The 14,752-nt window shown below is 45.6% G+C and overlaps 1 protein-coding gene across 2 annotated transcripts in view; it reads right to left on the minus strand.

Annotated features, from left to right (window-relative positions):
- Window positions 1-2,070: 2,070 nt before the first annotated feature.
- Window positions 2,071-14,752, minus strand: part of TRIM66 (tripartite motif containing 66) — a 123,596-nt gene continuing 110,914 nt past the window's right edge. For both annotated transcript variants that reach the window (XM_036762697.1, XM_036762698.1), the window contains 8 exons: window positions 14,301-14,361; window positions 13,432-13,597; window positions 8,890-9,194; window positions 7,041-7,173; window positions 5,345-5,419; window positions 4,806-4,958; window positions 4,033-4,254; window positions 2,071-3,632 (listed from right to left, as the gene is read on the minus strand). In XM_036762697.1, coding sequence (XP_036618592.1) covers window positions 3,573-3,632; window positions 4,033-4,254; window positions 4,806-4,958; window positions 5,345-5,419; window positions 7,041-7,173; window positions 8,890-9,194; window positions 13,432-13,597; window positions 14,301-14,361 — 1,175 coding nt within the window. In that variant the 3' untranslated portion in view covers window positions 2,071-3,572. The remainder of the gene's footprint in view (window positions 3,633-4,032; window positions 4,255-4,805; window positions 4,959-5,344; window positions 5,420-7,040; window positions 7,174-8,889; window positions 9,195-13,431; window positions 13,598-14,300; window positions 14,362-14,752) is intronic.

Consider the following 14,752-nt stretch of genomic DNA (forward strand, 5'->3'; position numbering starts at 1 on the left):
GGGGCTGCCTGTAGTCTCTGCTACTGAGGAGCCTGAGGCTGATGGATCATTTGGGCTCTGACTTTCTGAGCTGCAGTAGGCCTCAAACCAATCAGGCATCTACACTAAGTTTGGCACTAGTATGCTAAGCCCCAGAAGCAGATGGACCCTAGGCTGCCTGAGGGGGGCTGAACCAGCCTAAGTCATAAAAACAGAGCCAGTTAAAGCTTCTGTGCCAATAAGTGTTAGTATTGGGCCGTGAATGGCCCTGCACTTCCAGCCTGGAAAAGACAGGGAGACCCAGTCTCAAAAATGAAAAAAAAAAAAAAAAGCTAAAGGTCAATGAGTTTAACTTTCATTCTAGAATACTTAAAAGAGAGATTTTTTGAGCACCTAGAAGATTCAGCTCAAGCCGCACCATGGCTGCTAGTGCATTCCCTCACAAGGTTACCTGGCATCTGCTCTATGTATATACATGTACAGGCAGCTAGATGGTTCAAAGAATAGCGCACTGGGCCTGGAATCAGGAAGACCTAAATTCGAATCTAGCCTCAGACACTTACTAGCTGTGTGACCCTGAGCAAGTCACTCAATCTCTGCTTGCCCGGGTTTCCTCAACTGTAAAACGGAGATGATAATGTTCCCTACCCCCCAGTGTTGTGGTGAGGATTAAATAATAATATTTGTAAAGCGCTTAGCACAGTGCTTGGCACTCAGCAGGTGCTGTATGAAGGCCTTTACCCTTCCCTCTGGGTGTCTATGGATGTGTGTGTAACACACCTATGTGGACACATTTATACATGTGCATGTCATCTCCACCATTAGAATGTACTTTTCTTAAGGGAACAAACTTTTTCATTTGTCTTTGTCTCCCCAACAATTAGCCCTGGGCCTACCACACTTAATAAATCCTTCTGGTCGACTGGTTAGAAAGGGAAACTGATCCCAACGAAGCAGCCTAGGTTCATCAAACTAGTTAGGAAAAACTAATTTCATTTCCTTTTCTGACAGGATTACTCAACTAGTATATGAGGATTCCGTAGGCTTAACACACCTGAACTTCAGCAAGGCATTTGACAAAGTTTCTCAGAATAACTGTGTGGGCAAGACAAGGGCAATCTGGTGACACTACATCAGACAGTTTCACAAAAGTAAATTCAGAATTGGCTGAATGACCAGGCTCAAAGAGAAGTGACTCTGTGAGTAACACAACAGTAGCAGAATCCATAAATAGTGGGTCGGTGTCAGCCTGGAGGGATGCTGCTAATGGAACATCACAGGGCTCTGTCCTTGGCCCTGTTCTCTTCAGCATTTTTCTCATGGAACCGTGAAAAAGAACCATGTAGTCATGCTTATCATGTTTATCAGAGACTTACAGATGATATGGAACTAGGAGCAGCAGCTAGCCTACTGGATGGAAGAACCAGGATCCCGACTCTACTGGCTAGAGAAATAAGCACAATCTAATTAGATAAAATCTAAAAGGGATACCCGCAAAAGTCATAAACTTGCATCAAAAAATCTGCTGTAGAAGTGCAGAGTAGCGGTGGAGTATACTACATGTAGATAGTTTCAGTTCAAGGAGGAGAAATAGGCCCTGGAGGTTTTAATGCATTGCAAGCTCAGTAAAAATCAACAATGTGATACAGCAGCCAAAAAGAAATGTGACCTTCGGCTGAGCTCCTAGAAGCACGGTGTCTAAAACGAGGGAGATGACGGTCCTGCTGTCCTGTTACTGTGCTCAGCTCTGGGAACCACATTTTAGGAAAGACAAACATAGCCAGATAGGGTCAACCAGAAAACCATATAAGGATTAGCTAAAAGAACTGGGAAAGTTTAGATGGGAGAAGAGAAGATTAAGGGCTAACACAATAGCTTTCTTTAAGTATTTAAAGGGCTGATATATATTTTTATATACATATATAAAAGAGACATCAGACCTATTTTGATAGGCTCCAGTGGGCCCTGCTAAAATCAGTCACAGTGGTAGTGAAGTGTGAGAAAAGCCCCAGATTTAGAGTCAGGGGACCTGGATTCAAATTCTGGTTATACTATTTATTAGCCATTTGACTCTGGGCAAGAGATTGACTTCTCTTCTCTGGGCCTCAGTTTCTCCCTCTGTAATATGGAGTGATTGTAAAGTACCTTCCAGCTCTAAATCCTTTGATCCTCTGGGCAGAAGTCACACAGAGCCAGATTTCAGCACAACAGAAGGAAAGCCTTCCAAACAACCAGAGCTCTTCAGTGGTGGAATGGGCTATTTTTGGAGGTAGTGAGTTCCCCATGACTGGTGGTCTTCAAGAAGAGGCTATATGGCCACTTGTTGGGAATGCTCTATAAGATATTCCTGTTTAAGAGTAAGTTGGGTTAGAAGACCTCTGGGGTCCCTCTCAACCCAGGGATTCTATGATTTTATGACACAAATGGAAAGCAGAAGGAAGGGAAACAAAATGAGGGCTTGCCCTTTCCTGGACAGATTCAGAAGGTGGAGTGTTTGCCAGAGGCAAGACTTTCCCTGAGGGCCCCTTCCACAGTGTACTCTCCATGATGGTAACAAGAAAGAAGGTATCACTGCGGCCCCAGCACTGGGCCCAGGAGGCTCCCTCCCTACCATGCCTCCATCTCCCCCTGACAGGCAGAGGGGTCCTAGCATCCCAGGCACAACGCAGGATCAGGAGACACGGATCACAAAAGCAACCCCAGGAAACAAAGTCCAGGACTCCAACGTGGGTCAAAAGATTGCTCCCCAGTCAGCTGGTACCACCGAATGGGAGACACCTTTGGAGCCAAGAAAAGAAGCTTACTGGAGAGGTACTTATCAGTAATAAGGGACAGAGAACAGGCTAGAACATGTGGGTGGCCTTAATCCCTCCAAAGAGAGAGTTTAAATATTTGTGTTAGATGGCCCAAGCAAAGTCAGAGTATGGACACCAGTCAAACAGAGTAAAGAGTTGTGTTCAAAATTAGGTATGCCTGAGTGATGTCAGGAAAGGAAGATGAAGAAACAGGCAGCCCTTCCTCCTTCCTGCCTGATTACAACAAGGAATGGACACCGTGAGATGCTTGGGAAGTACAGGGCAAGGAGATTGTCTTACCGACAGGCGAATATTTGAACCAAAGGTCTCTAGTATGCCCTCTAAGGATTCCACCTCAATCTCCTCAACAAAGGCAACCATTACTAGTGGCTACTTTGTCCATTCTGTGTCAGGGATAAGAGGTCAGCCAAAGTACTAAGTACTTCTCTCCCTCCTCCTACCCATAGGTAAATATAAGAAGCTGGAAGGCCCCAAGTACTCCAAAAGGCAGAATTAGCCATGGTGTCAGAAGGCCATTTCAGCCTGACAAGAGCTAAGCTTTTAGCCTCTATTCTTGTTTAACAGCAGCAGGAAGCAGTCATCTGTTGGATTTCTTTCCCAGAGTTTCACGACTGTGGGTTCCATGGAAATGCTGCAGATGCCCACTGGAAAGGGCTCAGAGACACTCCTGTAATCCTAATTCTCCAGAGGATGTGGCCAGAAGGATAATGAGGAATGGGCAAGGGACCGGTGTTGTCCAAATTCTGGGCTGCTTCCTGTTGTGCGAGCCCGGTGTTCTCACACCTGGGGGAAGCTGCTGGCCAGACGGAACGAGAGTCTTTTGGCTCTCTCACTCTCCTGGAAAGAAAACATCAGAGTAACTTAAAACAGAGCCCTGAGTTCCTTTTAAGGGAGTCTGACTAGATTTTCCCTAAGACCTAGATGTTATTCTACCCCAGGACAACTGGCTGGGGAGGCTCCTAGAGACCTGGTGGTCTAAGGAAAGGCTCAGTGGGACTATCTCCCCATTCTCAAGCCTCCTCAGGGTGGCAGCAGGAGGCAGCATGTTCTCTTTTCTTCCACAGACACTAAGCCTGTGTCATGGTTATTAGTTGCAATTACCTCCCCAGGCCTAACTGACAGAAGGCATAGGCAATGTTTAGGCAAGTACCGGTGTGATGTTTCAGAAACCTGCTAGTTCTGTCTGTGCCCTGGCCTGCCAGACACAAGCATGGCTCCCCTTACACCTCATACTTACAGTGTGGCGACGTCTCCTCTTGGGTTGTGTGTATTCCTGCCCATAGGCAGGCCACGGGAAGCCGTGAGGAGTCACGGAGCCGCCACTCTCATGCTCTGCCTCTTCCGCATCCGAGTCCTCCTGCCTTGGCCTAGCAAACAGCTTCTCAGGGTAGATCTCCTTTAGCCAGCCCTCAAAGAAGACCTCCAGGCATCGGCCAGCCTCGGCTACCTCGGAGTCCGGCTGCACAGGGAGACAACCACCAGAGTCAGTCCATGGCCTTGTAACTAAAGCATAAAGGCATGGGAGCGCATTCCTTAAGCACAATGAGAGAGTAAAGGCCATAGATGGGATACATGCAGCCCACAGAGCAGAACCAGTAAGTCACTCTTGGGTCCATTAGCCTATGTAGACTATTTTTCTGAAGCTACCATTTTAAAAACTATCTTTTAGCTGGGCTAGTTAGGGAACAGGCTTGTAGCCCACTGGTGTTGTCACCCTCCTCCATTCCCCACTCTTAGGAAAGATTCTTGGCTTTGGCATCACAAGATCTTGAGATCTGTGTGACCTCAGACAAGCTGCATTGCCTCAGTGGCCCTCATCTCCTCACCTGTACAATGAGGTGGAATCAGATCACCTGCAAGTTCCCTAACACCTCCAAGGCCATGATCCCCCCTTTCTTGTCCCTGTGTCTGTGCTCGCCCAAAGCCCAAATATGAGGCCAAGGACAAAGAAACAATAGACACTGTGGACCTTTGGGTGACTGGAGGTGAGGAAATAAGGGCAGGACTTACATAATTGAACTTTGCACAGTTCCAGAACATGAGGCGAACATCAGCCACCACCTCCTCTGGACTCAGGTAATGGGCGATGTCTTTCTTCTGGAGCTTTCTCCGGATAATTGATAAATCCATCGGCCTCTTGATGATCTGGTAATAATGCCGAGCCTAGAGTGAGAGGAGAGGAGGAAGAGAAAAGAATTAGCAAAGGATAAGGAGGAGGAGGAAGAAGAAAAGGAGGAAGAAACAGAAGGATGAGGTGAAAAGAGAACAGAGGAGGGAGAGCCAGAAAGTGGACCAGAGAGATGAGAGGATGGACAAATGGAATATGTAAGCTCTCTCTTTGCCTCCAACATGCCAACCCCACACATCACTGGACCCAGAGTAATTCCACTCAGGAAAAACAGAACCAAGACTATCCCTTTGCAGCCATCCTCACTGACCAGGGCTGGGGGCCTCCTGGGGAGAGGCAACATTACACAGGACCACAGTGATCCTCAGGGAAGAGGAGGTGCTCTGGGATCCCGTCATCGATAAGAAGGACTGGCACTTACCAGTGGACTGACAGGCTCGTGGAACGGGAGACTAAGGCTGCTGCAGCACAGGGACAACACCAGCTTCTCACATTTCTATAAAGAGGAAAGTTGACAAGGACACTATTTTTGTTAAAGCACGGGAGGGTGACCAGAGGTGAACCCAGTAATGCTCAAGGCGCTTGGAGATCCCTTGTATTGTGTTAAATCTTTTCCCTCCCATGTGACTGATTTTCCTTACCTAATAAAGGAGACCAGCCCAAGAGACACACAAATGCACAGGGCTGTGAATTGGTCCAGTCGGAATGGCCCAGCACCCCCAAGGCCGCTGACCTGTGCATAGCCTTATCTCAGCTATGCCACTAACTAGGCCTGCACCCCAAAGAGATCAAAGAAAGAGGAAATGGATGCATATCTACAAAACTATTTAGGGAAGCTCTTTTTGTAGCAGTAAGGACCTAGAAACTAAGAGGGTACCCATCTATCACTGGAATACCTAAACAAATTATGGTATAGTAGGACAATAAAATATTATTCCTCCATGAGAAATGACAAAATGGGGCAGCTGGGTGCCACAGTGGATAGAACACTAGGCTTAGAGTCAGGAAGACCTGCATTCAAATCTGACCTCAAACACTTACTAGCTGTGTGACCCTGGGCAAGTCACTTAACCCCAAATGCCACACCAAAAAAAAAAAAAAAAAAGAAAAGAAATGACAAAATGGACAGTTTCAGAGATACCAGGGAAGACTTGTATGAACTGATACAAAGTGAAGTGAGCAGAATCAGGGGAACAATTTATATAATAACAACATTATGCAGAAAATAATTTTGAAAGATGAGAATTTTAAGCAATGCAAGGACCAACCTTGATTCCAGAGAACTAATGATGAATCATTCTACTCACCTCTTGATAAAGAGGTAATAAAATCAAGATGCAAAATAACATATACTTTCAGACACAATCAATATAAAAATGTGTTTGAATATGCATTTTTGTTATAAAGGCTTTTTTTTCTTTTTCAATGGGGAGAGGGTAGGCAGTCAGAAGATAGAAGGATGAGAAAAACAAAGGAAGGAGGGAGGGAGGGATGGATGGAAGGAAGGAAGGAAGGAAAGAAGGAAAGAAGGAAGGAAGGAAGAAAGGAAGAAAGGAAGGAAGGAAAGAAGGAAGGAAAGAAGGAAAGAAGGAAGGAAAGAAGGAAGGAAGGAAGGAAAGATGAAGGGAGGAAGGAAGGGACAGTCACTGATAAATCACATTTTCTTTAAATCCAGAGAAGAAAACAGAAGGCAGACCAGAAAGAAGCATAGACAATCAGGTCAGCCTTGAAAGCTACAATATGAATTTGTTACTTAAAAGAAAAGCAAGCTATCCATAATAAAGATGCACAGTTATCATATATAATTCAATTTTTCTTCCCTACTATATCCATGGAAATGCCCATTTTATTCGGTGTTGTTAAGTTCAGAACAAAAATAAGTTAAAAAAAGAAAGGAGACCAGCCCCAGTAATTGACTATGGGAACCAGCAACAAGAGCTTCAACAAAAAGCTGATAAGAAGGCCCCACTTCCCTCTTGAAACCTTCCTGTAAGTAGAGTAGGTAGGCAAGTTTCTATGGACTTTATAAGGGAACTTCTGAAGTGGTGTGTGTGCTATCCCTAGCCATGGAAGACCAGTCTCTTTGTTAGGGGTCCCTCAGAAACATCTGCACCCACCTTCTGATCATACTCGCTCAAGCCAGGGAGTACACGTCCTCCAGGACCGGCATGGCCATATCGAGTATTGTCACAGTCGTACTCCACCTCTGGCTTTGTTAGGCTCCGGCAGAGGGTGCACACCCACTCGCCCCTGCAGCATAAGAAATAACATCCGTGCTGACTTTATTGATCACTAGCACGGACTGGTACAAATGCAGAAGAATACAGACTGCTATAGAACTCATTCATGAATATCTGGAAAAATATGTAGACATGGGAAAGGAAGGGCTCCTGTAGTAAAAGACAATACTTTCTAAACATCAGCCAGTCCTGCTTGCTAATTTGAAAGCAAACCAATACGGCTCCCACCTACACAATATTTTTATGTAATATTTCAATAATTTAAGCTGATAAGTGTTTGTTAAGCATTTACTGGGTGCAAAGCACTGAGCTATGAAAGTGCTCGGATACAAAGAGAAAATGAAAAACAGTCTTCCCCCTCTAGGAGATGACATTCAAGTGGAGAGAGAGGGGAGGCAAAAGATGTAAACAGGGAAAGCTGAACATGATCACTTGAGGACCGAACACACTGACAACTAGGGGATCAGGACATCTTTACCATAGCCTGTCAGCAGAGGCATGAAGGGAAAGCCTGGAACATCCCCCTTCACAAACTATCCTGTGAGCTGTTCCTTCACAGGCCCTTCCATCTCCAGCCCCCAAGCCTTGTGCAACTGGAATGTGCTCCATCTTCTGCTCCATCTTGTAGAATCCTTACCTTCCTCAAGTATCATTTCCAGAATGAGGCCTTTCCTGATGTCCTCAGTTACTAGCGCTCACTCTCAACAATGATTTGCATAGCTGCACGTTTGTATCTGCTTCTCTATGTACACACTGTATTTTCTCTTCCTTCCTCCCCTCCAGTAGAATATCAGCTCCTTGAGGGTAGGGGCTATCGCATTTTGTCTTTGTATCACCTGTGCTCAGCCCTTACTAAGCCCCCACTAAATGTTGATTAAAGTTGGCTCCTTTATCCTTTAGAGCTACCTTCTAGTAATTAATCAAGCAAGCATTCACCAAACACCTACTATGTGTCAAACCCTGTTTCAAGGGTTATAGAAACAAATGAAGACAAAAAAAAAAAACTATGCTCCTTGAGGAGCATGGAAGCATAAGAGGGAGCATCGTGTTTGACGAGACCCGGGTTTGCCAGGAGGGCAGCACCAGAGAGTACATGGAAGGTGGGAAGATGTAAGACGCCTAGAACAGCAGAATGGGACAGACTGTGAAGGGCTTTAAATGCCAAACAAAAGAGTTTTAATCTGAGACAATAGGGAGCCCCTAGAGGTTACTGAGGAGGGGGTGACTTGGTCAGACCTGTGCTTTTGGAAAATCATTTTGGCAGCTGTATATAGGATGGATTGGAGAGAGGAGGGACAGAAAACAGTGAGGAAGCTACTGTGGTGGTCTAGATTAGAGGGGATGAGGACCAGAAGTAGGATAGTGATGCTGCAAGTAGAGACAACGGGGGCATAGGCAAGAAATGTTATGGAAACAGAAGCAAGAAGATTTGGGAAGTCCACAAACATCTGGAGTAGGTGTGAATGGGAAGTTAAGGATGACACCAAGGTTGTGAGCCTGGGTAACTATAAGGATGGTGGGGCCTTCAACAGTAATAGAAAAGTTTAGAACAGGGGGAGATTTAGGGGATGACCCTCTCAAGATGGAAAGTCTAGAAAGAGCCTAAACAGATCCATAGTCCCCAACCCTTCTACCCTCTCTGGCAGGTCAGAGACCTCAGTGCCTCAAAAGGATTTTCTGGAAAGAATACATCCTGAGCGTGGTGGTGGGCACTGCACTCCCTTACCCGGGGAAGCTGAGCAGGGCTGGAACATGGCAAGAGAGGTGGTACACCTTGGGGCAGTGGTCACAACAAAGCAGCTCCCCCCCATTCAGACACACGGCACAGAAGTCCTCATTCTCAATTGGGTCTGTGTTGGGAGCTGAGGGAGACTTCTTGGCTCCAGGGGTACAGTGGTTCCTTTGTTCCCCAGGAGATGGGGTCCCAAACAATGGCAGTTTTGGCCCAGCTGGGAAGCCAACAGAGACATTTCTCTCTTCTGGATCTTCAGCCTTAGGCTTCAAAGCATCTGGCAAACTGTCCTGGTTGACCTGTGGAGAGAAAAGAAGAGCAAAGAGTCTTAGCAACTTGGTCTCTAGTCCACTTCTGCTTAGGGCCCTGCAGGAGGATCACTGCCATAGTGGCCTTACAGGAGATAGAACTGGCTGAGAGAGGTCAGAAAGGGAGACAATGACACTTCATTATATGAATTCACCCCAGAGAGGGTCACATTCCCTAGGAAGCCCAATTGGTGGGAGGAGTACTGACTAATTTCTGATGCCTTCTTTTCAATCTAAGCTCTTCAGAGGTCAAGGAAGAGTTGAGAGGGTTGGAGCTCCCCCCTTCATTCCACTCTGCAACCATTCTCCTAGTAAACACAGGTCCAGTCATTCTCCATATACCCCTCCTGCATATGAACTCATGCTGGTATCCTCAGGGGCCATGAGGCTTAAGACATGTGTACTGTCTGACTGCATGGCCCAAGGCCCAGGTAGAATGGCAAGATCAGAAGCAGTCAGACTAATTACTAGAGTCAGTGGACCAGGGAAGTAACCCCTGAACCTGACTACTCATGGCAGCCCAGGAGTTCTCGGAGTTTGAGAAGAAGTACAATCACAGTAAAGAAAGAAGAGACACAAGTAGGGCATCAAATTGTAAAGTCAGACCAGAAAATCTGCAGGGCCTTTCACCTCCCTTTTTTGCACACGATGTAACACCCAAGCCACCATGGTATGGTGCTCTAGGTCCTTCCTTTCAGAAGCAAAAGATCTGCGATGAAAGGGCCTTCCCTGATAACTAGTTTGGGAATAGGGGGAAAAGAGGAAGCAGGGAGCTTGTGCGAATGTGTTGACATTGTTGTAGAGTCATGCATATTTAACGAGTTTTAGTAATGCCAAAAACAGGCTCTCTTTGGAATCTGGAATTGGAAACAACATATTAGAGGCATTAAAAAATGGAATGGGCTGTCTAGGGGGTTATGAGCTCCCTTTCACTAGAAGTTCATGGGACTGAGAGTCAACAGAGAACTTAGAAGTCATTTAGTCCAAGCCCCTGATCTTCTAGAGAAGGATACCACGGACCAGAGAAGGAATTTACCAAAAGCCACATAGGTAGTAAACAGCAGAATAGGAATTTAAATCTAGGACAATATTCTTGGCACTAGGCCATCCTGTTCCTTCAAGGGACGGCTGAAAGCCCAATCACTGGGAATATAGTATGTGGAAATCAAGCTTCAGATAGTGGGTGAACAAAGTGATTTCTGAGGTCCTTTCCAAGTCTGACATATTAACCTTTCTTTTCCCCTTGCCCAACCTGTACCTTGCTGCAGACACCACAGGCCAGGCAGGAAAACAAAGATGGCAGCGAGGAGCCACATCAAGAACAAGTATCTGCTCTCCAGTGTGCTAAGGGCATTGCCCCCAGTAAATAGAAGATAGAGTGAGACCACAACAGGGCACAGTTGTGAATGAAAGAGAAGTCTAGACTGAGATGGAAAGAGCTGAGCTCATGAAAAGAAACATCACAGAGCTTTACCAGGTGTGGGCCCTGTAGAATAAGGAATCTGATCATCAAGAACTACTCAGACAAGATGATCAAGACACTTAAGATGATCAAGAAAGACACTTGCTTCAGGCAGACCAGCCAGATGAAAGGCCAGAAGAGGTGAAATAGTGATTTCAGGTCACCAGAGGCTAAGGCTTTCCAGAAAAGGGATGAAGGGGTAAGAAGGCCTGAAATACAAAGGGAATGGATTTACAGCTCATTTAGAGAAGGGTTTTTTTTCGTTATCTGGGAGCAGGGGGCTGGGAGAGGAGGACAATCTTCTCCAGCTCCACAGTCATCAATCTTGGGTGAGCCTTCCAGCCAATAACTGAACTGGACTAACTTCAAAGAGGTGTTAGTCAGTCCTAGGCCCTAGGAATTTTCTCCTGCAATAGAAGGTTGGGAAAGAAGACTCAGGAAGAGCGAGACCAAGATCACCTTGTAAGCAGCCAAGTAACCAGATCAATAGCAAGGATCTAACTGGGCAGGTCACTTCCCCCTGTTTGCCTCAGTTTCCTCAACTGTAAAATGAGCTGGAGAAGAAAATGGCAAATGGCAAACTACTTCAGTGTCTTTGCCAAGAAAACCCCAAGTGGAGTCACGAAGAGTCAGACATGACTTGAATGACTGAACAACAACAAAAACCCATCAGGAGATAGTCAGGCAGAAGAAAAGAGGGAACCTAGTCCCTATACTCAGCCCTCCTCAGTCCCATAGTACACTGATGTCCTCCTCCCTCTCACTAAGTGTGGGCATTCTCCAAGGCTCATCCTGGGCTCTCTTTTCTTCTCTTTCTGCACTCTCTCCTTTGGTGTTTTCATCAGTTCCCCTGGATTCAATTACTCTTTCTGCAGATGGCTCCAAATGCACGTTTCCAGCTCTAATTTCTCTCCTAAATTCAAGTACTGAATTATGCCCTGCCCAATGGCTATCACCACCTGTATGTCTCATAGGCATTTCAAATTCAACATGTCTAAAATGGAACTCGTGACTCTACTCCCCAAACTCGTCCTTCCTCCAAAGTTTCCTATCTGTGTTGATGGTGCCATCTTTCTTCCAGGAAACTAAGTTCACAACATTGCAGTTATTTTTAACTTTCTCTGAACCTCTCTCTTCAGTCATGCTATGTCTTGTCAACCCTATCTCCACAACATCTCTTGCACCTATTCACTTCTCTCCACTAAAATGGGCTATAATCTAGCTCAAGACTGAATCATCTCTTGCCTGGACTATCACAATAACCTCTGAATTGCTGTCCCTGTCTCCAGTCTTTCCTCTCTTCAACCCTCTCTTCAATAACTGCCAAACTGGTATTACTAAAATACAGATCTGACCATGCCACTCCCCCTACTTGAAAATCCTCAATGGTAATAAGACCCCTAACTGAAATACAAATTCCTTGACCTGGCATGTAAGACCCTACACATTTGGCTACCACCAAATTTTCCAGCCTTATTTCCGAGTAATCCCCACTGTACATTCTCTATACCAGCCAAACTGGTTTACAAGCTTTCTCCACAACACAGTCCATCTCTTTCTGCATTTGTGTCTTTGCACCATGGTAGTCTCTCATCCCCAGAATGCATTTCTTCATCACCTCCACTAAATCCAGAGTTTCCTTCAGTGATCAGTACTTAGCCCCACTTGACTTTACTTTGTATTTTGTATATTCTTTGTATTTCCTGATTTTTGTACATGTTCTATCCCCTCCATTTCCCCCTTTTCAATTACAATGAATGTTTCATTTTTGTCTCTCTATTATCTTGCTTAATAAGTTTTTTTAATCAATAAGCAATTATGAAGTGACTACCATGTGCTGGGCATAAGGGACACAAAGAAAAACTTGAAACCCAGGAGGTTACACTCTATCAGGAGAAACAGCATGTACACATTTAAGTATATACAGTTATTACAAAGTAAGGACAAGGTAATCTGGGATGGGAAGGCACTAGCAGCAGTGGGGATCAAGTGCTCATGGAGGAGGTAGGGCATGAACTGCGCCTTGAAAGAAGCTGAGGGTTACAAGAAGTAAAAGTGAGAACTTGGAGTGAATGCAGAACACTGAACTGAACAGAAATGAACTGAACTGAATTGGATTGGATTGAATCATTCATGCACAATAAAAGAATTAACCTTAAAAACATGTTACATATAAAACCCCCTTGGGTTCTTCCTTAAGAACGGCATAGTAGAAAATCCCCTTTTTAAAACTGAAGTGGCTGATACGCTGTTAATGGCGAGAGGAAGAAGGGAAGATAGGAGGAGAAGAAATCCTACTGTTTTCCTAGTACAGAAGGAAAAAGAAGGAAACAGTGGCAATAAGAACCCAGAAGATGCCATGCATTGGTTGGGCCCTGGACAGGAGGGCCAAAGTAAAGTGAAGTCACAAGGCAGGGGGCCGCTGAGAGAATCATTGGGGAGGGGGTCCTTTCTGACTCCTTCCCCTAATGTCCAAGTCCACGTCTCATGACCCCATACTAGTGGTAAATAAATTCCAACTGATTGACTGACTAAAGCACTAGAGCCTAATATGTCACCCCTCATTGAGGCATTGAGATTTTTTTAAAAAGCTCCAAGGTGAAGCTAATGCTCAGCCCGAAGGAATGCACCCCTGATGGTGGCATAACTCAAAGGAATGTAACCTCGATGGGACATATCAGGCTCCACAATGAATGATTTTGAGCTCTCCTCCCATTCATGTCCTGGCAATGTCTCTGCATAGGAATGGCTCTGGCCCCGGGGTACCTTGATGGACATGCTAGATGACTCTGCTCCACACTCAATGACCAGCAGAAAGGTCCCATCCTGCTCCCTTTGCAGTTTGAACACAGGCAGCTCCCCAGAGGCTGCCGCACAGATCTTCAGGCGCTCCAGTCGAACATAGGGAATCTTCAGCTCTTTGGGATAGGTCCTAAAGTCAATGAAATACTGTGAAGGTGGGATAAGAGCCTCCAAAACTTCCCAATCCCTGTGAGTCTTCCCTCGCTACCTCTCTCCCTCAAGGACAGACAAGGCTAGATTGTGCCAGATTTCCACAGAACTGGCCTGACCTCCATAAATATGGGTTTCAATCAATTCCTTGGCTGTTGAACATAGCCGAGTTCTCCCAGTCATCTAGAGTAACAAAAAGGCACTAAAAGTTTAAGAGTTCCCAACCTCCTCCTGCCCCTAACCTGATCCTGCCAGCCTCAAGGGATCTCAGAATCCAATTCAGTTCTCATAGGGTTAAACAATGTCACTTGGTAATGCTCTTTGAATAATAAAACTGAAAGGCAAGCTTCTGCTACAATAGGGGGCTTCCTCATGATCTACCCACAGCCTCTGCCCATTTTGTCTGGCTAAGGAGCCAGAAATCTTCATATAAGAAGGTCTTTTTAGCATCATCAGCACTGAACTTTGCAGTTCTAAAAATTATTGAAAATGCCAAAGCCATAAAGAGAGCCTCTGTGTCTTCTGGGGCAGAGATTGATGGGGAATGGGGGGTCAGACGTTTGATAGCTGCATCATTATCTAAGTCATTTGGGATCAGCAGCAAAAGGGCAAATCTCTTTTCTCTTAGAGAAACTCGCAAATGACACTTCCTTCACATACTGAGAAGAGAGATTATTTGTTACCTGATGTTTGGATTCTCCTTCATGTCTACCTCAAATGGCTCCTGTTCAGAATTGCCACAATCTAGGACAGAGAAGGGGAGAGCCTGTCTGTAATAACCCAACCACGTGGCTACTGCACACCTATCCCCTGGAGCTCGTGCCCCGTAAAAGACATCTCTCCCCTTCACAGTGTCCCCCAAAGACAGTGAGGGAAGGCTAAAAATATGCCAAGATGTCTTCAGAACCACACAAGGTAGTTCAAGTCCCGCTGATACTCAGAGAACAGTGGACCACTCACTGCGTGTGTGCTCAAAGGCTGGAAGGACTTTCAGTCCAAATGTGCTCTCCCGGGAAGGGCCCCAAAGGACCTCCTTGGACTGAGCATTACACATTAAGTGGATCTCCCACCTCTCCCAAGAAAGACCCAGCCATACCCTAACTAAACCCAGCAGGGAATCAGAGCTCACATGGAA

Source organism: Trichosurus vulpecula, chromosome 6 (genome assembly GCF_011100635.1).
Source record: "Trichosurus vulpecula isolate mTriVul1 chromosome 6, mTriVul1.pri, whole genome shotgun sequence".
NCBI lineage: Eukaryota > Metazoa > Chordata > Mammalia > Diprotodontia > Phalangeridae > Trichosurus > Trichosurus vulpecula.